The 17,748-nt window shown below is 45.7% G+C and overlaps 1 protein-coding gene across 1 annotated transcript in view; it reads left to right on the top strand.

Moving 5' to 3' along the window:
* The first annotated feature begins 3,133 nt into the window (after window positions 1-3,133).
* Window positions 3,134-17,748, top strand: part of BMP6 (bone morphogenetic protein 6) — a 148,807-nt gene continuing 134,192 nt past the window's right edge. The window contains exon 1 of the mRNA XM_058555304.1: window positions 3,134-4,599. Coding sequence (XP_058411287.1) covers window positions 3,954-4,599 — 646 coding nt within the window. The 5' untranslated portion in view covers window positions 3,134-3,953. The remainder of the gene's footprint in view (window positions 4,600-17,748) is intronic.

Here is a 17,748-nt window from a genome sequence, read left to right as displayed (position 1 = left end):
TATTAGTTTTTCGCTTTGCCACCAGATGTCCTTCATGAGTAGGAAAATATGATGGCCCGAATGATATTTTGAAGTGTGAATGCCCAGCATTTTTGAATAGTTGACAGTGAGAGGAAAGTGTGAGTGAATGTAATGTTACCACAGACTTTTGGATGAGACACGTATTTTGAAGGCTGCTTTACAGGTGTAGCTTTCAGAAGCAATATTTATTTAACTCTCAATTTTTCATTTCTCATACTCTGTAAACATTTACTTAACATATTTCCTTTTCACTCAACTCCAAATTGATATTTTTAAAATTTGAGCAAATTATTATATGTAGAAATTAATATTAAGAAATACTCCAATCCTTACATTCTTATTCTATATAAAATTGTAGTGTTTTAAGTGGAGTTTCCCAAGGATTCAAGGTGACCAGACCCCAGGCTTTCCAACACAAGAGCAGCACAGCTTATGACACTTTTATGTTAAACTAATTCTAAAAGCAGCTACTTACATCCTCAGCAAAGTCAGTTGAAAGGGGCCAATATATGACTTAGTATAAAATCAAAGACTTCCATTGCAGTTTATTGCTAATATAATTCAAAGGAAAGTGTAGAGTATGGAATATTTAATATAAGTTAATAAACAGCATCTTTTAAAAATAGAAATTATTTGGCCATCTGTGTTATAAACATATAACAAATCCTCATAATATAAAAGGAACAAGTATGGCTGCTGTTTGAAAGAATTTGTTGTGTGAATTACCCCGTGCATTAATAAACACTTGGGGGCAGGATTCTCACCCTAGCCCCAGGATCACCAGAGGTATGGGACAAACCTGTGCTTTATGAGGGTTCCTCATTCCTTCACTAAGCGTGCGGGAGTGGAACAGGCCACCTATTTCCAGAAACTGAAGGCCATCTGCATGAAATGTCAGCCAAGTGACCAGATGTTTGATATGGATTGGCTCCCACATCCGGCTTCTTGACCGAATTCCTCTTCTTTCCACCCAGATGTTTTGGAGACACGTACAGAGAACTTAATGCAGGTTGTCCAGGCACGCAGAGGAAGAGCCTGTAATATTTTGGTGTCCTGCAGGGGGCGAAGTTACCTCTGGTTTTCTCCAGTCTGTTCACAGGTCTCAGCTGACTCCAAAGCCAGACCTGCTCCTCTCCCTTCAGTCCATCCTGAATCACATCTGGCTGTTGTCCAGCTGCCTGTCCTAAGACTTCTGGGGAGTATTGGGAAGGGGTCAGAGAAGCAGGGAGTGGGTGAAGTGGTAGTTAAGGGTTCTTATCCACCTGGGGTTCCTTGGAAAAGCAGTGGTCTCAATTTTGAGGTTATAAAAATTTTAGAACTGCACCTCTTTATCCCCTTTGACCCCATATCCAATCCAAGGGTGTTTCTGAATGTTTCCCAGCAAACATGTGCACCTGTAGGGAATGGTGGGGACACAAGGAGAACACATCCTCTTTTGTGGCCCTCAGTTGAATGTCACTGTCCATATGATCACTGTCACATTTCATTTCACATATTTTCCTTCTGGCTCTTAAGAGAGTCGTGTGCTCTGGAGTTCATCATCTGGAGGCACACTTAGCACCCCCTTTTTCTAGCGCCATATGACAAGAACTGAGAGTCTATCTTGGTGGGGCTGGGCAGCCTATGGCAGACCTGAATAAGGGTTGCTGCTCAGATGTTTAATGGATAATGAATCACCAAGTGCCATTTTAGATCCAGACCATATAGGTCCATCTACATTTGTAGAATTAAAGACTGCCCTAAATGACCACTATGCCAAGACAGAACTAGAAAGAGCAATCCAGTGGATGGTGGGAGGTAAAGACTCTGACCCATGCAAAACAGATTCTTTGAAATAAGATAGAAATGTTTATAAGATCTGGATCAGCAGAAACCCTGTGAACTCATAAGTCTGTGAACCTCATGGTCTATATCTATCTGGACTGGCTCACAGACGCCGTGGACCCCGTGAACTAAGACTGCCAGGTCAGCAAACTGCAGGTTGGTTTTCTAATCCACACACTTTTCACCAGGTAAAAGATCCTAATGTTTTAAGTGAATTTGCTTCCAGGATCCACAGATTACTGGGCATTCTTGGAGAGTCTAAGTGCAAATGAATTTGTGTCCTGCATGGCAGATGGTGTTGTTGTTGTTTGGGTAGAGGGGACAGTGTCCTTGAGAAGTGTGCCTGCTGTGAGACTGTAACATGTGTTTTACACGCTTGATCTTGTCTGAGGCTCACAGCCACCTGAGTTTCAGGGCCCTGTCTATTATTATCCTGAATGGGAACATGCCAAGCCCCTACTGTTACTGGAATTATCTATACCATCTCTCCTTAAGTTTTATTTATCTTGCTTCATATAAGCTCTATTGTATTTCAATATATTAAAATGCAACATTAACAGACAAGCTGGAGAAGCATTAAAACATTTCCAAGAAGGTAGGGGGTGGCTTTTCTATTATATTGTCTGATTACACCCTCTTTCTTTTGGGTGTTACCTTAAGAAGCCAAGTCAGAACCTCAGTGAAGAGATAAGTCAAAATATTTGGCCCCAAACCCTTAGGACGCTGGCTCTGGCTTACATTTTGCCCTCTCTGTGGGTTTGTGAGCAGCTTCTCGGAGGGTGTGTCCCAACTTCCAGCAGCTGCCTTTGAAAGCCATGTGTCCGCTAAACGCCTATGTTACATCAATAAGAGAAACTGAGGAAGGAATGGGAAAACTATCATTTTTCTGTTCTTCCTCAATTCAGGTGGCATTGATTTAATAGCTGATTTTACCTATATTTAGTTAGAGCATCAATTTAGGCCTTTTATGTGATTATGTGGGGTGTTGGTCAGGTCGTTCTTACTAGTGATGACCCCTTTACCTTTGCTACCTCGCAGCTCCTCGGGTGGCTCCAAGAATTCTCTGTACTTGAAACCTACGCGCGGCCGAGGCGACGCCTCCGGGGAGAGGGAGGGTGAAAGAAGGGGGCGGGCCTATTTAAATACAGGCGAGACGCGCCTCTCCATTGGCTGCCAGCCTGTCCGTTACCCAGGAGGGCGGGGAGTCCCGGGGCTGCAGTGCTGTACCTGAGCGAGACGCGCACCAGAAAGCCCACGTTGGCCGCTGCGGGGAGCGCAGAGTAGAGAGGCGGGAGACTGCGAATTCCGGCGCCGACGCCGCGGCCACTGCTCCGTGCACCGGTCCCCTTCCCTCCCATCCCCTCTGCGAGCAGGGTTTGCAGGGCGGCCGGGCGAGCACTGAACGGAAAGCAAGATCCTTGCTGCCTCCGCTTGGGGAGTCGAGCGGAGAGCGCAGATTTTGAGGGGGAGCGACAGTGCCCGAGGGCGGAGGGGCGCGGAGTTTGTGAGCGAGAAGAAAGTTAAGCCTCGCAGAGAAGATTGGCATCTCGGAACGCTTTGTCGCCACAGCCTGGGCCCTACGGCCGGTATAAACTAAACGGCGGCCGTGCGAGCCAAGGAAAGGCGTGCGCGGGATGATGCCGGGCATCCCCCCCAGCTGGTGAGCGGCCCCGCTTCCCTGCCATCCCGGGTCCCACTCAGCCGCCCGGGAGGGCGCGGGGCAGCGCACGTGCGCAGGCAGTGAGGCCCGAGGGTGACCGCGCCGTGACCCGCTCGGGGGCGAAGGCGCTGGCTGTAGCGCAGCCCCGACTCGGACGCACCTGGCCTGGACCTTGCGCCTCTAGAGACCTGCGCGGGAGTGTGGGGCTCCCCCGCCTCCCCTCCAAGGGGTTCTCCCGGTGATCGCCCCCTTCGTCTCCCCTCCAGCCTGGGCAATTAGGGGCGCCCCAGAGGACCATGAGAGATAAGGACTGAGGGCCAGGAAGGGGAAGCGAGCCCGCCGAGAGGTGGCGGGGGCTGTTCACGCCAAGGGCCACAGCGGCCGCGCCGGCCTCGCTCCGCCGCTCCACGCCTCCCGGGGCCCGCGGGGCCAGCCCGGTCGGGCGGGGATGCCGGGGCTGGCGCGGAGGGCGCAGTGGCTGTGCTGGTGGTGGGGGCTGCTGTGCAGCTGCTGCGGGCCCCCGCCGCTACGGCCGTCCCTGCCTGCCGCCGCCGCCACCGGTGGGGGGGCGCTGCTGGCGGACGGCGGGAGCCCGGGCCACGCGGAGGCGCCGCCGCCGCCGCCGCCGCAGTCCTCCTCCTCCGGCTTCCTCTATCGGCGCCTCAAGACGCATGAGAAGCGGGAGATGCAGAAGGAGATCCTGTCAGTGCTGGGGCTCCCGCACCGGCCCCGGCCCCTGCACGGCCTCCAGCAGCTGCAGCCCCCTGCGCTCCCGCAGCAGCAGCCTCGCGGGGAGCCTCCTCCCGGGCGGCTGAAGTCCGCGCCCCTCTTTATGCTGGATCTGTACAACGCCCTGTCCGCCGACGACGACGACGAGGACGGGACGTCGGACGAGGACAGGGGGCAGCCCGGGCCCAGCGGAGGAACCGGCTCGTCCCAGCCCCGGCAGCCGCCTCCCGGAACCGCGCACCCCCTCAACCGCAAGAGCCTCCTGGCTCCCGGACCTGGCGGCGGCGGCGCGTCCCCACTGACTAGCGCGCAGGACAGCGCCTTCCTCAACGACGCCGACATGGTCATGAGCTTTGTGAACCTGGGTAAGGATTTGGGGTAGCGTAATGACGAGAAGAGCTCCCCCCTCCAGTTTCCCGGGCCCGGGGCGGGGGCGTGGGATGAGAGTGGAGGAGCTCCTGGCGCAGCGGGGACGCGAGGACAGGCGGGCTGCGCTCCTGCCACCTGCGCGGCGGTGGGCGGCACGTGCGGTCCTCGGCGCCGCGGGCCGGGCTGCGCGCTGCGGCCGCAGGAGGCGGTGGGCGGACCCGGGCGCGGGGCTCCGGGGTGCGGCTCCCGGGGGGCGCGTCTTTGCGGGCTCCCGGAGCAGTTCCGTGCTTTTCCCAACAGTGCCCGGCTCGCGCCACGTTAGCTTGACTGTGGCAGAAAAGTCCGGCCCGAGTGTGTGGCCAGTTGGGAAGGAGGCGGCTCTTCCACACTCTTTCCCCTCCTGACTGGTTTCTTTTGCACCCTTAACGCTCTGAGGGCGTTTTCCCACCCGGACTTTTAGGGAATCCGACAGCAGCTGAGAACTTTGGAAACGTGACGTGATTGTGTTAAGTTGTATCCGTGGAATTGGGGGAGGAAGGTTGTAGAGCAAGGTGCGCCAGTTCGGGCCAGGGGGGACTCGCGCGGGTTTGGGGCCGGATCCCGAGCCCTGTTGGGGTAACCTATCCAGTACCTTCGCTGACATGCCTTTGGCCAGTGCCCCCAAAGGCTCAACTTTTGATCAGCACTGCCCAACTTTACGGGCAGAGGAAGGGTGCGGGTTAGGGGCCGGGGTTGGGCGCTGAGCTGGTCTGAACCGGTTGCCAGGCAACAGAATGGAAATTCAAGGGCGGCTAAATCGGGCTCCGCCACAAATGTTCTGTGGCAAACCCAGACAGAGTCACAGAGCCTTTTCCCCCCCCGAGTTTTCTCATCTGGAAATGAGAACGGTGTAAGGAAGACTTTTTTTCAGAATCAATGCTTCCGATTTGTGTTACTCTTCATTCATAAGCTGACTCAGTTTAGCGTAGACAAAGCGATGTCGGGGACGCGTTCGCGGGGGGGAGGAATGGAGGTGCAGGAGCCACGCCCCTAGTGGGGTTCGCAGCACTGTGGGGTGGGTCTCCGTGGACTTCCTTTCCCGTGTGAGACGCGTGGCTTTGCCCGGGCTCCAAAGTGTGTTGGCAGACAGTTGCCAAAGTCGCACACACGTCCCCAAGCAACGTCAAAGACGTCTGTCCGTCACTTAAGGACATTATTTACTTGAATGATTCCCATGTAAATGTAAATGATTCCCATGTTTCGGCGAGTTCTTTACAAGTATATCTATGAGATGATTCCCAGCTCCACTCAGCTTTGGGGGAAGAGAGGGGGAGTGCGGACAAGGGGGGGAGGTCCGGGAGGATGTGGAGCAGGATTGGCATCCAAGTGGTTCAGAAATCCCCCTGGGAAATTCATGAAACAGAATCTCACAGGGAGTGAAGGCTCAAGGCCTGCCAATCTTGCAACTTGCAGTGCCAGAGGTTCTGACTGGACAAGAATTTTCACAATTTATTGGAACCAAATCCAAGGTGGAGCCATCTCCAGGAAGCATTCTAAGGAAATTCTCATGCCAGTCAATAAAGTTTGGTGGGGTGGTGCACAGGGCCAGCGCTAGTCCTTACTCTAGCATCAATGCTTCTTCTGGCTTAGTAAGTTTCACCTCTTGCCCTCTCCTTCACCTGCCCCCTCCCCCAAGTTTCCTGAGAGCCTTGGGGAAATGTTTTATTGCCGCTTGGGGTAGTCCCAATCTGGACAAAGTGCAGGAAGAATAGCCCTTATGGCTTCTTCATGGAGAGTCATGTTATAGTCTCTGGAAAACAGTTCCTGGGTGTGGACCAGAGTTCTCAATCTTGGCTGCCCAGTAGCATCACCTGTGGGCACCTGAAGAGCTAAGGGATGCTGGTTTTGCTCCCCAGAGCAATAGCAGTTGAGTCAGAATCTTTGAGGGTGGGCTCTGGCATTTTTTTTTTTTTTTTTAGTGCCTTAGGTTTTTCTAATGTGCTACCATGGTCAAGAAGCACTGGCGCAAGAGATCCTGATGTCTGAAGCAAATCAATAAATCATCCCAGTAAGAGATTAAGAGCAGTGCTTTCTTATGTCAGTGGCTCCCAAATGTTGCTGCACATTAGAATCATCTGGGGGCTTTTAAAAATCCACACGCCCAGGTGGTACCCCATATCCATTAAATCAATGTGTGGGGTGGAAGCCAGGTATCAGTATTTTTAAAGATCCCCAGGTGATTTCAGGGAACCACTGGCTTACATGGTATTTGAAATTGTGCGAGTTGGCTCGAGGCAAGTTTGTAAAGTACGCTGACATTTACTGTGTTTAATGACCTCCAAATTCTCCTCGTTCCTTGCTTTTCTGACCTATCCTGGTTTACAGGTGCACACTGCTTTTGAGTCATACTGCTTGAAGCCGGTTGTCAGCTAATCCTGCTAAGGTGATGGTTTAACATAGTATCTCCCCAGGGATAGTTTCATTTTTCATAAAGAATTTTTGAAGATCCAAAAAATACTCCTGAAAGATTCCAAGAGAACTCAACAATAGTGTAATTTCAGGCCTGAGACAGGCTAATATGAACTGAAAGAGATTCCTAGGGAGAGAACTCGGCCCCGAGCCCCTTGTATCATACCAATGGGCTTTCTGACTACAAGCTAGAACCCTCAGTGGGTCCAGTCCTGGACTCCACATGGATGGTTAGAGGATAAAACCTCTTCCGGGTAAGTAGAATCCAAGCCATAAGCCATGCCACCTGCCAGTCAAGCAATTCTACTTAATCCATTTAGCAGTAGAAAAGGGGAATTTCATAATGAGAGGCTAAAATGTGATAAAATCTGATTACCATAGCTCTGAGCATAAGAAGGACAGTTCATTTGAAGAAAGTAATTGCTTAGCAATGTGAATTCTCTAAATAAGAATGTTGGGAGAATTCCACAGATTTCCTAATCCATGTGGATGGCATGTTAGCTGCTGCATTACATGAGTCATCTATTAAAGAACCTACAGAAAGATACATGTTATAGCACTGTGTTTTAAAGTACTCTTACACCTACTGAGTTAGATAAGTTATAAAGTGAAAGTATAAGGGAAAGTGTTACATAGTTGTAAACATCCTTCTTCCCTGGGACTGGGGAATATTTTACTCATGAGATACATTTAAAACACCCTGAGCCTTGTCAGCCAGAGTGGCTATCAGGAAGTATGAATCAACAGGATAAATTTCTCTAGCATATCCCAAATACTGGTCATTCGAGCAGCTCACTGCTGTTTATGTTGACTGTTTAAACTCTCCGGGTGAATAGGCTGGGGCTGTGTAACCTCCTTGGTGCTCACTGGCTGGTGTGCATAGTGCCCGGGCAAGCTGGGTGCGCTCATGAACCTGCATTCAGTCAGGGCCACAGATGCCATTTTCTACTTGTTTTCTAATGCTAAAAATGTCTTGGCAGCCTAAAAAGCAAGCTTGCCAATTTGGTGACCTTGGAGAAGTAGCCTGAAATATCCTTCAGGTCTTAGCTTAAAATTTACCTTCTTAGAGAAGCCTTCTCTAAGCACTCTATAGAAATTGGGACTGCCCCCACCCCCACCCACTTCTCTAGCATCATAGCACTCTGTTTATTTCCTTGGTTGCACTTATCACAAGGAATATTTTTTTTGTTGTTTTTAAATTTGCTTACTCATTTGTTTGTCACCCCTCAGCCCCAAAAGGCAACCAGGCTTATGTACTGTTGTAACTTAAGTCCCTAACATAATGCTGAGCACAAAGAAGGTGCTTAAGAATAAAGATTGAATTAATGAAAATATAGACATACCCTTCATTTAAAATTCATATTTCACTAATCTGGAAGGCCTGATCATTTAGAGATGGTATATCTGATTTTTGTTAAGTAAAATGTTTGAAATAAGTGAAGACGTTTGGGACATTGAGGTTCATGTTATTTGATGTATATCATAATGCTTTGATAATATACCTCTCTTGTATCAGTTACCCATATGTATATGAATTGTAAAATGCATTATATTTGAGAGTAGTGCAAAAGTTTCTTTAAATCTCTGCATTTCAGGTTTCATTTATTTATTTTGAATTAATGAGGTGTTGATCTCCAGATGCTAGGATAAAATAAAATAAAAAAATCAAATTATGCTCAGAAAAGGGAATCAGTGTGTCTTAGTACAAGTAACCAGAAACAAGAAACTTATTGTACTAAAAATACTGGCAATCTTCTGAACAAAATTACTCTTGGGGAACATAAATTAGAAGAAAAATGGAATACTCCCTACTTGTATTTGTAACCAGATACACTGTACTGTCTTTTTCTCATAAACATAGGATCAGTAGTACTATTTTTCATTTAAGCTGCCTGTACTTATGAAGATTTTTGTTAGCAGAAAATAAATCCATGCCTGCAAGCTACTCACAGCAAAAGTAGTGTGGAGAATTCGGTTGCAAGAGTGTGGTTCAAAGAAGCCGAAGATGTTCCGCTAAAGAGATTTCAAATTATAAATGTGAAATTCAGTGGTATTTCAACAAAAAAGTTGGACGAAGTGTTCTTAAACTCAGATCAAAGGGCAAGCAGATACCATTGTTTAGACCTCAGATGGTGTTTCCTCTGGTTGTCCTTCTAAGAATGGGTACAAATCCTTTTTAAATGTGCTGAATCATGCTTAGTTCCTCTATTTAAGGCTTACCTCTGATTAGCATGGAGGAAGAATTGCTAGTGAAATAAAAATCTTTGTAAGTGAGAAAATAGCACTGTTCAGCACTTTATTCAGCATGTAATAATTGTATCATCGCAGTGTCTTCAGAGTTGAGCTACTTTAAATGTTGGATTTCAAATTAATATTTCACTTGAGTATGGAGGTGGGTGGGTGAATACCAGATACCAGAAGAGGTGTTAGCAGACTCTCGAAGATAACAGCTCTGTCTTCTTTGCCTCGACCTCGTCTGTTTAAGCAGCTGAGTTAGAAGAGGAAAATGAAGAGAGTAACGTTTCTTGGAGAATTAACCAGCTTTCTGTAACTTTTTCACAAGTCAGTCCTCCACTCTCTGCTTCTGAGCCCGTATTTAAAATGAATTATTCCATGGAATGCTTATTTTTTCTTAACTTAATAGAAAGCTATTACAGTTTTCTCTTAATTTTTCCCTTTTGAGCCGGATTCTGTTTTTCCTGCCTCTTGTCTGAATTTCTCCCTCACGTCACCTTATTTGGCATTTCCAGCAGTGGGAAGGAAAATAGGCAATATTTTAGTCTGATAATTGTGTTCCTGACCAGAAGCTTCCATAAGTATCTGAATAAAAGGAGTAGAGATCAATAAACTCCCTAAGATATAAACAATTTACAGTGTCCACGTGCATGTAAACAGCTGTTACACATTAACCTTTTTGTCCCACCCTCCCATGGGCCACTGAGCAGCGTGCTGGGCAACATGGCTGCCCTGGCCACAGGATGTCACCAGAGGCTGGTATGAGGTACAGCTGGCATCGTCTCTTCTTTTGTCATCCCCACAAGGAGCTGTTGCATTCTGTTGTCCTCCTTTCTCTGTTTTCATCATAACAACTGAGTTGCTTTTATTCGAACACACTTCTCTCATAATACCCTCACCTCTTCTTCAGTACCCTGCCCCCCTGCCCTCTGGAAACTTGTGAGCTGGAAAAGAGTTCCAGCCTTACCTGGGATGTGTGAAAGTGGTGACAATTGTGTCAAGGAGAAGGAAAACCATTCCCATTTTAATGAAAATTACAGTTACTAAAGAACCAGGGCCATCAATCTCTAAAGTTGTTGAGAGTGCCAGAAGGTCTCAGAACCTCAGAACATTATATCTGTTCATCTTCCACCGCATGCATTAGAAATAAGACACTCTAGTTCACTGAATTGATTGGATTTTTTTGTTCAATTACTGGTGTTTTGAAAATAATATTTTCTGCCATTTTTTTCCACTGTAAATATGTAGTATTTCAGCACCCTTATGGATGAAATTAGACTCGGGAGCTGGCTGGGGACACGGCTACCTTCTGTAACATTGTTTTTGTGGGGAAAAATGGCCAGCAACAGACAACCCATTTTTAAATTGGGCTATTTCTATCATCAATAGGAAGTTTGGGGTTATTGGTAAATTTGTGTTATCCATAGATCATAGGATTTAGAGCTTTAAAGTTCCTTGGCTCTCATCCAATCTCATGTTTGCAGTTACATTCGTTAGATTTATTTAGGACCATTTCCTCCTCACTGCCGTTACATCTTAAGGCTGAGGGACAGCCAAGAGGACCACAAAGAGATCCTAATGCATCAGAGGGATAGGGCCATAGGGTTGTTGGTCAGGCATGAGTGGATAATTAAGGAGAAATGACATAAATATGCAAGAGCACAGCCCTGGGCAAGAGGTGGAGAGGTCCAAATCTGGAATTTTGTGGTTTTTCTCTTAGTGGATAGCATTCTCTCCTAGAACTCTGCTTTTAGAAAAGAAAAAACTATGCGTATCTATAAATATCTCCTTGTTTGGTGTGCCGAAGGACTGTTGACCCCAACGGATTGTTTTCTGCTCTGAAAGTGAGTTGAAAACCACGTTGCTCTGAGCGGCATTGTTCCACTGATGTCCGCGGGCACAGATTCTCTTCCTGCCCTTCCCATGTCCATTATTAAAGAGGTTGAGTCCATAATAGAGATGATATCTAAATTACATCAGGTAATTCCTTGATGGGTCCCCACGGTCTTGTTATCTCTAACCCAGTCCCAGATGACTGGGTTGAAGACTCCCTTCAAACATTTTTGCAGAATGAGGTTCTGGTTCCGAGTGGGAGAGCCTTCCTGACTTTCAGGTTCATGGGCATACGCCCTTGATTACTGATCCTGCTAGATAGGTTGGGATTGTCTTAGGCCTGAAATGTCCTTGCTCCATAGCAATGATTTTATGTTCAGATTGTTTTCTCATCATCAGAGAGCTTCGTCGGGGGGAGGAGTGGAGTGGCTTCACAGCAGGCAGAAAACAGTGCCCCGGCAGCTGAGCCCGCGAGCCCTCTCCACGCTGAACTTTGATATCCGCCGCATCCTTATTATGACTCTCCTGCCACTTACCCTTTTCACCTTGTCCAGAATGTGACTTCCAGCTTTAAACATCTGCGTTTGTTGATTGTTGTTCCTGTGTTTACAGTCTTGTTGGTTTCCTGTACATGAACATGGGCTGGCAAAAAATTCTGATTTGTGTATCAGCAGAGCGTGAACTAACTGTATCCTTGGTGGGAGCTGCTTTATGTACTGATGAGGCCAGGAGATTTTTATAATTGGCCTTGCTTAATCTCTGAGACTGGTTATTTTCTTTCTCTCTTTTAAATCTATGAATTACTTTTAAATATTCTAAAGACAGAGCTTTGTAAACTACAAAATTAAGGACTAAAATTTTACTTGACTTTGTTTTTTCCAGATTTTATCTGAACACTCCCGTGTCAGAATAAGTTAACGGAGAAGCTGTGCGTAAAACAAAAACAAAAACGGTTTATTTTTTTGAGCAGTTTTAGGTCTACAGCAAAATTGAGCAGAAGGTATAGAGATTTTTTCCATATACTCCCTGCTGCCACATGAACAGCCTCCCCCACTATCAATATCCCACACCTGAGTGGAACATCTGTTACAATTGATGAACCTGCAGTGACACATCATTATCACTCAGAGTCCACAGTTTACATTAGGGTTAACTCTTAGTGTCATACATTCTATGGGTTTGGACGTGTATCCATCATTATAGTATCATACAGAGTAGTTGCACTGCCCTAAAAATCCTATGTGGAGAAACTGAACATTTAACTAGAAAGAAATATCAATAAAAATCTTAAAATTCAAAATATGCAGGGTTTTGGGGCAGGGAATAAAATGCCTTTGTTGAGTGATATTTTGTTTCTGGGGTTTTACCTCATTAGTGTATAAGTAATTTTGATCGCTGTGTGGGCTTATTTTGTACTTCTGTGGGTTGACACCAAATCCATTAGAAATCTCTTTCCCCTACTCCTTTTTTTAAGTCTAGGAGTTCAAAAATCTTTTTTCCTCCACATGCTTTCAGTGAGGTGTCTGTCACCATAGTACCTAGACAATCCCTCGGGCAGAGATATGAGCGATTAAATTTCTCCCTGGCTTGTGCCCTGTTTGATCCATGCTCCGCAGGATTTGGGGGAGTAAAAGAAAGAAGCCTGAAGAATGAACAAAAATTATAGGAATTCTGTGCTTGTAAATATTAAAATTTGGGGGATTGTTAGGGGAGGGGTTATATATTTTTCCTTCCTTTCTGAAAACTTGTGTTAAAACTAAGTGTGACTTTTGGATTGGGAAACTCACAAGAATATTTTTTACTGGCCCTAGAGGCAGGATCCAGGGGATTTTAAAAGGTTTCCTCAGGAGAGACTGTTTGGATCAGATTAAAACTAAATTAATAGAGACTCCATAAATCCAGAAGTCTTTGCAAGTGATACATAGATTAGGCTCATTTGCTTTGAGCTATTTTCTATGAGAAAGGGCTACACAGATTAATAGTAAATAAATGAGAAAATGCAATAATATAAACAAGGAACATGATAAGTCTAGAGAGTGCTATTGAACAATAGCTAGCAATTCATTTGAGATATTTTGGGCACTTGTGAGCATTTCTTTACGAATAGTGGACAGGTGAGACATTGCATGAATTCTCCCCAGTGCTCCTCATGTCAACTCTCCATTTTCACCAGGTATTTTCTCGCTGAATTCTAGCTAAATTACCACCCCTAATCCTTGCAGAGATGAAACCTTTCAAAAAAGAGGGAAGAGCTTGGGGCCTGGCAGTATCAGTGGGCTTGAGAAATTCAGCTTTGGTCCATAACATCTCACTTGAGATGTGCTGTGGTTTAACTACCTCTCTGTCCAGTAGGATAGCAGTTTAATTGAGCCAAAAGTGAAATGACACCAAAGGGTAGGGAGGGCTAAGACTTATGGTGGGTAATAGTGAGGAGGACATAGGTGCCTTCTGCAGAAGATTTTTGGAGAGTTGCATTTCTCCCAGAGGGCCATGGAACAGGCCTTTGCATTTTTATGGTGTCTGTTTAGGGCAGAATCCCCTAACACTAGCTTTGGGAACTTCTCTCGTAAATCTGGCACCTTGGTTCTTTCATCTACTTAATTGAGGTTTTTTGACGCTATTGTTATACATGCACACTTATGTCATCGTTGTGAGATGTGGAATCCAACATAGCGGCAGAGATGTAGGTGATATGTGATGGAGGTTAGTTTCCTTCATTGTCTCTTGCTTTTCTCTTTTTCTTTCCCTCCCATTAATAAATTTGGCAACTCCATTGCATTTATTTCCTCTTTTATATATGTTCTTTTCTCATAGTGTTGGTGCCTTTGGTTGTCATTGATCTAACAGAGCAGATTGTACACCTCTCCACAGAGTCTGGTAGTTTTATACCACCAAAATGACTCATTGCCCACCATAATGGTTAAGTAGCTGGTTTTCTTGATGGTGCTAGAAAGTACTTGAGGCCTATTCAATATAGAGTAGAGGAAAGAGCACTTGATGAAGATTCAGGAAGCTTGAATTTAGCCTCTAGTCTTAGTATTATCCCTTTTTATGTAAGAGGTAATATTTGTTCAAGTATTCTTAAGTATAATTCTTGTTCAAGCCACTTAACCAAATTTCTGTGTCTCTTTTCTTGTAAAATGTCTTTCCTTGTCTGTAAAATGTGGATATTGGGCTAGATCAGTATTTTCCAAATAGTGTTTCATGGAACACTACTTTTCCAAAATGTTCTGGAAAAGAAGATCATGGAAGCACTTTCTATCATATTCCTCTCTTTGAGATTTACAAGTCTATTGGCATATTAAAGCCCTGACAAGCCCAGCAGTAAAGAAGTCTGCTAACTTGTTTCCATAGAGTTTTCTTTGAATTTACTTTTGCTCTGTAACCCCTTTTTTCTGAAGCACCGTTGTGTCAGACCCAGGCCTCTCTGCCCCCAGATCTGCTCCTGACCTTCCCCTGGTCTTCTCTGTAGGGCAAGGGCGGGACCCCAGGCAGCTGCATTTCCAGTGGCTACTGCTCTTCTGTGGCTCCAGCTCTTTCTGGATGAGCCGCCTGGTTCCACTTTGTGCTGGTGGCCCTGGGCTCTCTCCCTCCTTCCTGAGGGTGGAAATGGCTTCCTGCTGTTGCTCATCCATGGGTTGTCTCACTGTGACCTGCTTGGCTGCTAAACTCTCCTACTGCTATGCCACCAGGTCCCTGCATTGAATTCCCTCTGTTGTAAACACTTGCAGGAGTTTCTCTGTCCCTGGTTGGACCCTGATTGCTATGACTTCTTAATCCCCTGGAACACAGCAGAGAAACCTTAAACTAGATAATGCTCAGAACTCAATTCTAGGAGTATTCCCTGTTGTGTTTCTCTTAGTGATTCTTTATTTTTTTAAACAGCTTTCTTGAAGTATAGTTGACATACAATAATCTGCTTATTTAAAGTATACAATTTGATAAGCTTTGACATATATATGTACCTTTAAATCATCACCATAATCAAGACATAATCAAGACATCCTGAGCTATTCTTTTAAATAGTTGCCTATGCCAGGGAATGAAGTAACCAAATCTAACACAGGAAGCGCAGTGAAAATTCCCATCTTTCGTTGATGCCATTACTCTCCATGCTTTTGCCTTGTAGGTTTTGAACATCCTTCGGAATGGAATTTGCTGAGAACATTTTGAATGGTTTTCTTGGATTGGAGAACCAGCAGGTCAAGTCTTCCTGGGGTCAAGCTTGCTCTTTGCAGCTGTGATTGGCCTTTATCCCATATCTCACCTCCCATATTTATTTTAGGAAATAATAATAAAAATAGGTAGATTTCTTTTCTAATTTTGAGATCAAGCATCTGGGGGCACTTTTGGGTTGTTAGTGATCCTGTTGGCATCTTGTTTCTAAATACTCAAGTTTAAAAAATTTGTTCCTTCAGGAAAATAACACAAAGATGCTTTCCTGTGTTTCTGTTTTAAATTCTGGCAATTTAGGTAGGGCACAAATCCAAGACATTTATGAAAGGAGACTCCAATTTACCCCCAACTTTCCTCCCATGCTCATCTTTCTCCAAATGTTCTGTAGGCTTAAATAGAAACTGCATTTTTTTTGCAAGAAAACATAAGTATTGTATTTCTTTATGGCCTTTTGCCTTAAAGAATGACTGATGTCACTTATTATCCTATTATCTCAGCAAGGCAAAAACGGAGACTTTTATAGCTGCAATTTTACATTAAACATTAGTATATAGTAAGATGGGGAGAATTTGGAGATTTTGGAGAAAGTTATTATTTAGAATAGCGTTAACATAGTGTTCCAAATAGCACCCAGTCACACAATAGAACAGTTTTGTGGCATTACTTGATCACACTCTGTCTTCCCCCATTCAGGGAAGCTGCTCTTTCCACCCACTTTCTCCTCGCCCCTTGACTTCTGTCCCCATCACTCGGCTGAAATTTTCCTGTTGGAGGCAACTAATGACTGTCTTGAGTGTTCATCCTCTTCTCTACAAGCCTTTATCATTGTCGAATCTTTATCCCTGTCATTATCACTCCCATTTTCCCTGCTGTACAGTCCTTCTAGAAAATTCTCTCCTTAGCTTCTGTAATGCTGCTCGCTCCCTCTTGGTTCTTTTTCTGTCTTACAGACTCCTGCTATATTTTGGGACATTTCCTGAAGAACAGCAAAAGATTCAGAAGGATGGGCTTGTGGCGCTAGACCTATACATGGGGCTGAGATAGCCAAGGGGCTTGCGGGGGGGCAGGGAGCACCCCCAGGTATAGGAGTTGGCAAATAATATACGGCCACGAGGCATGATGACAGGCAGATGCCAGGCTTTCAGGTGACCCACCACAGAGGCTCGGTGGCCTGGTGGAAGAGTAGGCCATGGTGATGGGGCACTCAGCAGCTGGTGTAGTCACAAGGCCGGATGTCAGCGACAGGGAGGTCTCTCAGCTCTGAGCACCTCCTCATGTGTTCCTCTTCTACTGACCTGTGTATTCAGAGTGTGGTCCCAGTGTGCTCTGGCACCAGAATCACACAGTGCAGTGCTTTTCAAACTGTCTTTGCATGAGAACCAGTTTCTTTTCTTTAGTTTTTAACTTCTGTGGTCCCATACTTTTGTAAAATTCATTAAAAATGAATTACTAGAAAAGTGAAATGGAAAAAACCCAAAATACGTACAAAATCAAGCCTCAATTTTTAACCATTAGATTCCATTGGTATAAAATTATCAGTAAAATTGCTGTCCAACTGTCCCAACTGTCTCCATTTCTGTACTTATCACTGCAGGCCAGTCACAAAGAGTTTGTGGATCAGCACAGATCTAGTGTGGCTTCTTGGATGTGGCCCTGACTCGGGGGATTTTGTGTGGGAATCTGTGACTTAACGAGCTCACTTGGAGATGAGAGTGGTGACAGGGTTGAGAACAGGGTGCTAGTTACTCAGGTTCAGTGTCGGGTCTCTGCCCTCACTCCCACATCCAATCAATTGCCAGACTTAGTGTTTCTGCTTCCCAAATCTATCACTCCCATCTTCCCACCTTTTTTCTCCGTTCTCTCCCCAAGTTCCCCAGGTGAGGTCTTGATGATCCTGGCCTTGACTTCTGTGCCGGTCTCCTCTACTGCTAATCCAGCCTTGCATCAACGCCTGCTCGAGTTTTCTGTAGCACAGATGTGCTCTGTTATCCCTCCTCCGGCACCTTCATTGGGTCCTTATGGCCTACTGAATGAAGCCAAAATGCCATTCTGACTCTGACCGCTTTCAATTTCATCTCCTCTACTCATCTTTGTATACATCATCATTCGGTTAACTAACTCTGCTCTGTGATTCCTTCTTCTGGCCTTTTCTCATGATTTCTCCTGTTTACATTGCACGACTGCCCATTTCCATGTTCTCAATTCTATCTGTTCTTTAAACCTCAGCTCAAATGCCATCTTATCCAGGAAGCCTTTCTGAAATTCGCTCAGTGACTCTTGGGAAGAACATGTGGGGCCTAGTGACAGGAGACTTTTCCTAGTGCGGGACACCCCAGAGTGCCGCTCTCATTTCAGGTGTATGTTTGTGGATAAGTGCTGTGTGGCTCAGAGGAAGGACTTGGGAGCCTTGGGTTCCAGTGTTGGCTCTGCCACCCACCAGCTGTGTGGATTTG

This window comes from Diceros bicornis, chromosome 14, assembly GCF_020826845.1.
Source record: "Diceros bicornis minor isolate mBicDic1 chromosome 14, mDicBic1.mat.cur, whole genome shotgun sequence".
In the NCBI taxonomy this organism is placed as follows: Eukaryota; Metazoa; Chordata; class Mammalia; order Perissodactyla; family Rhinocerotidae; genus Diceros; species Diceros bicornis.
This window is presented reverse-complemented; position numbering and strand designations above follow the sequence as displayed.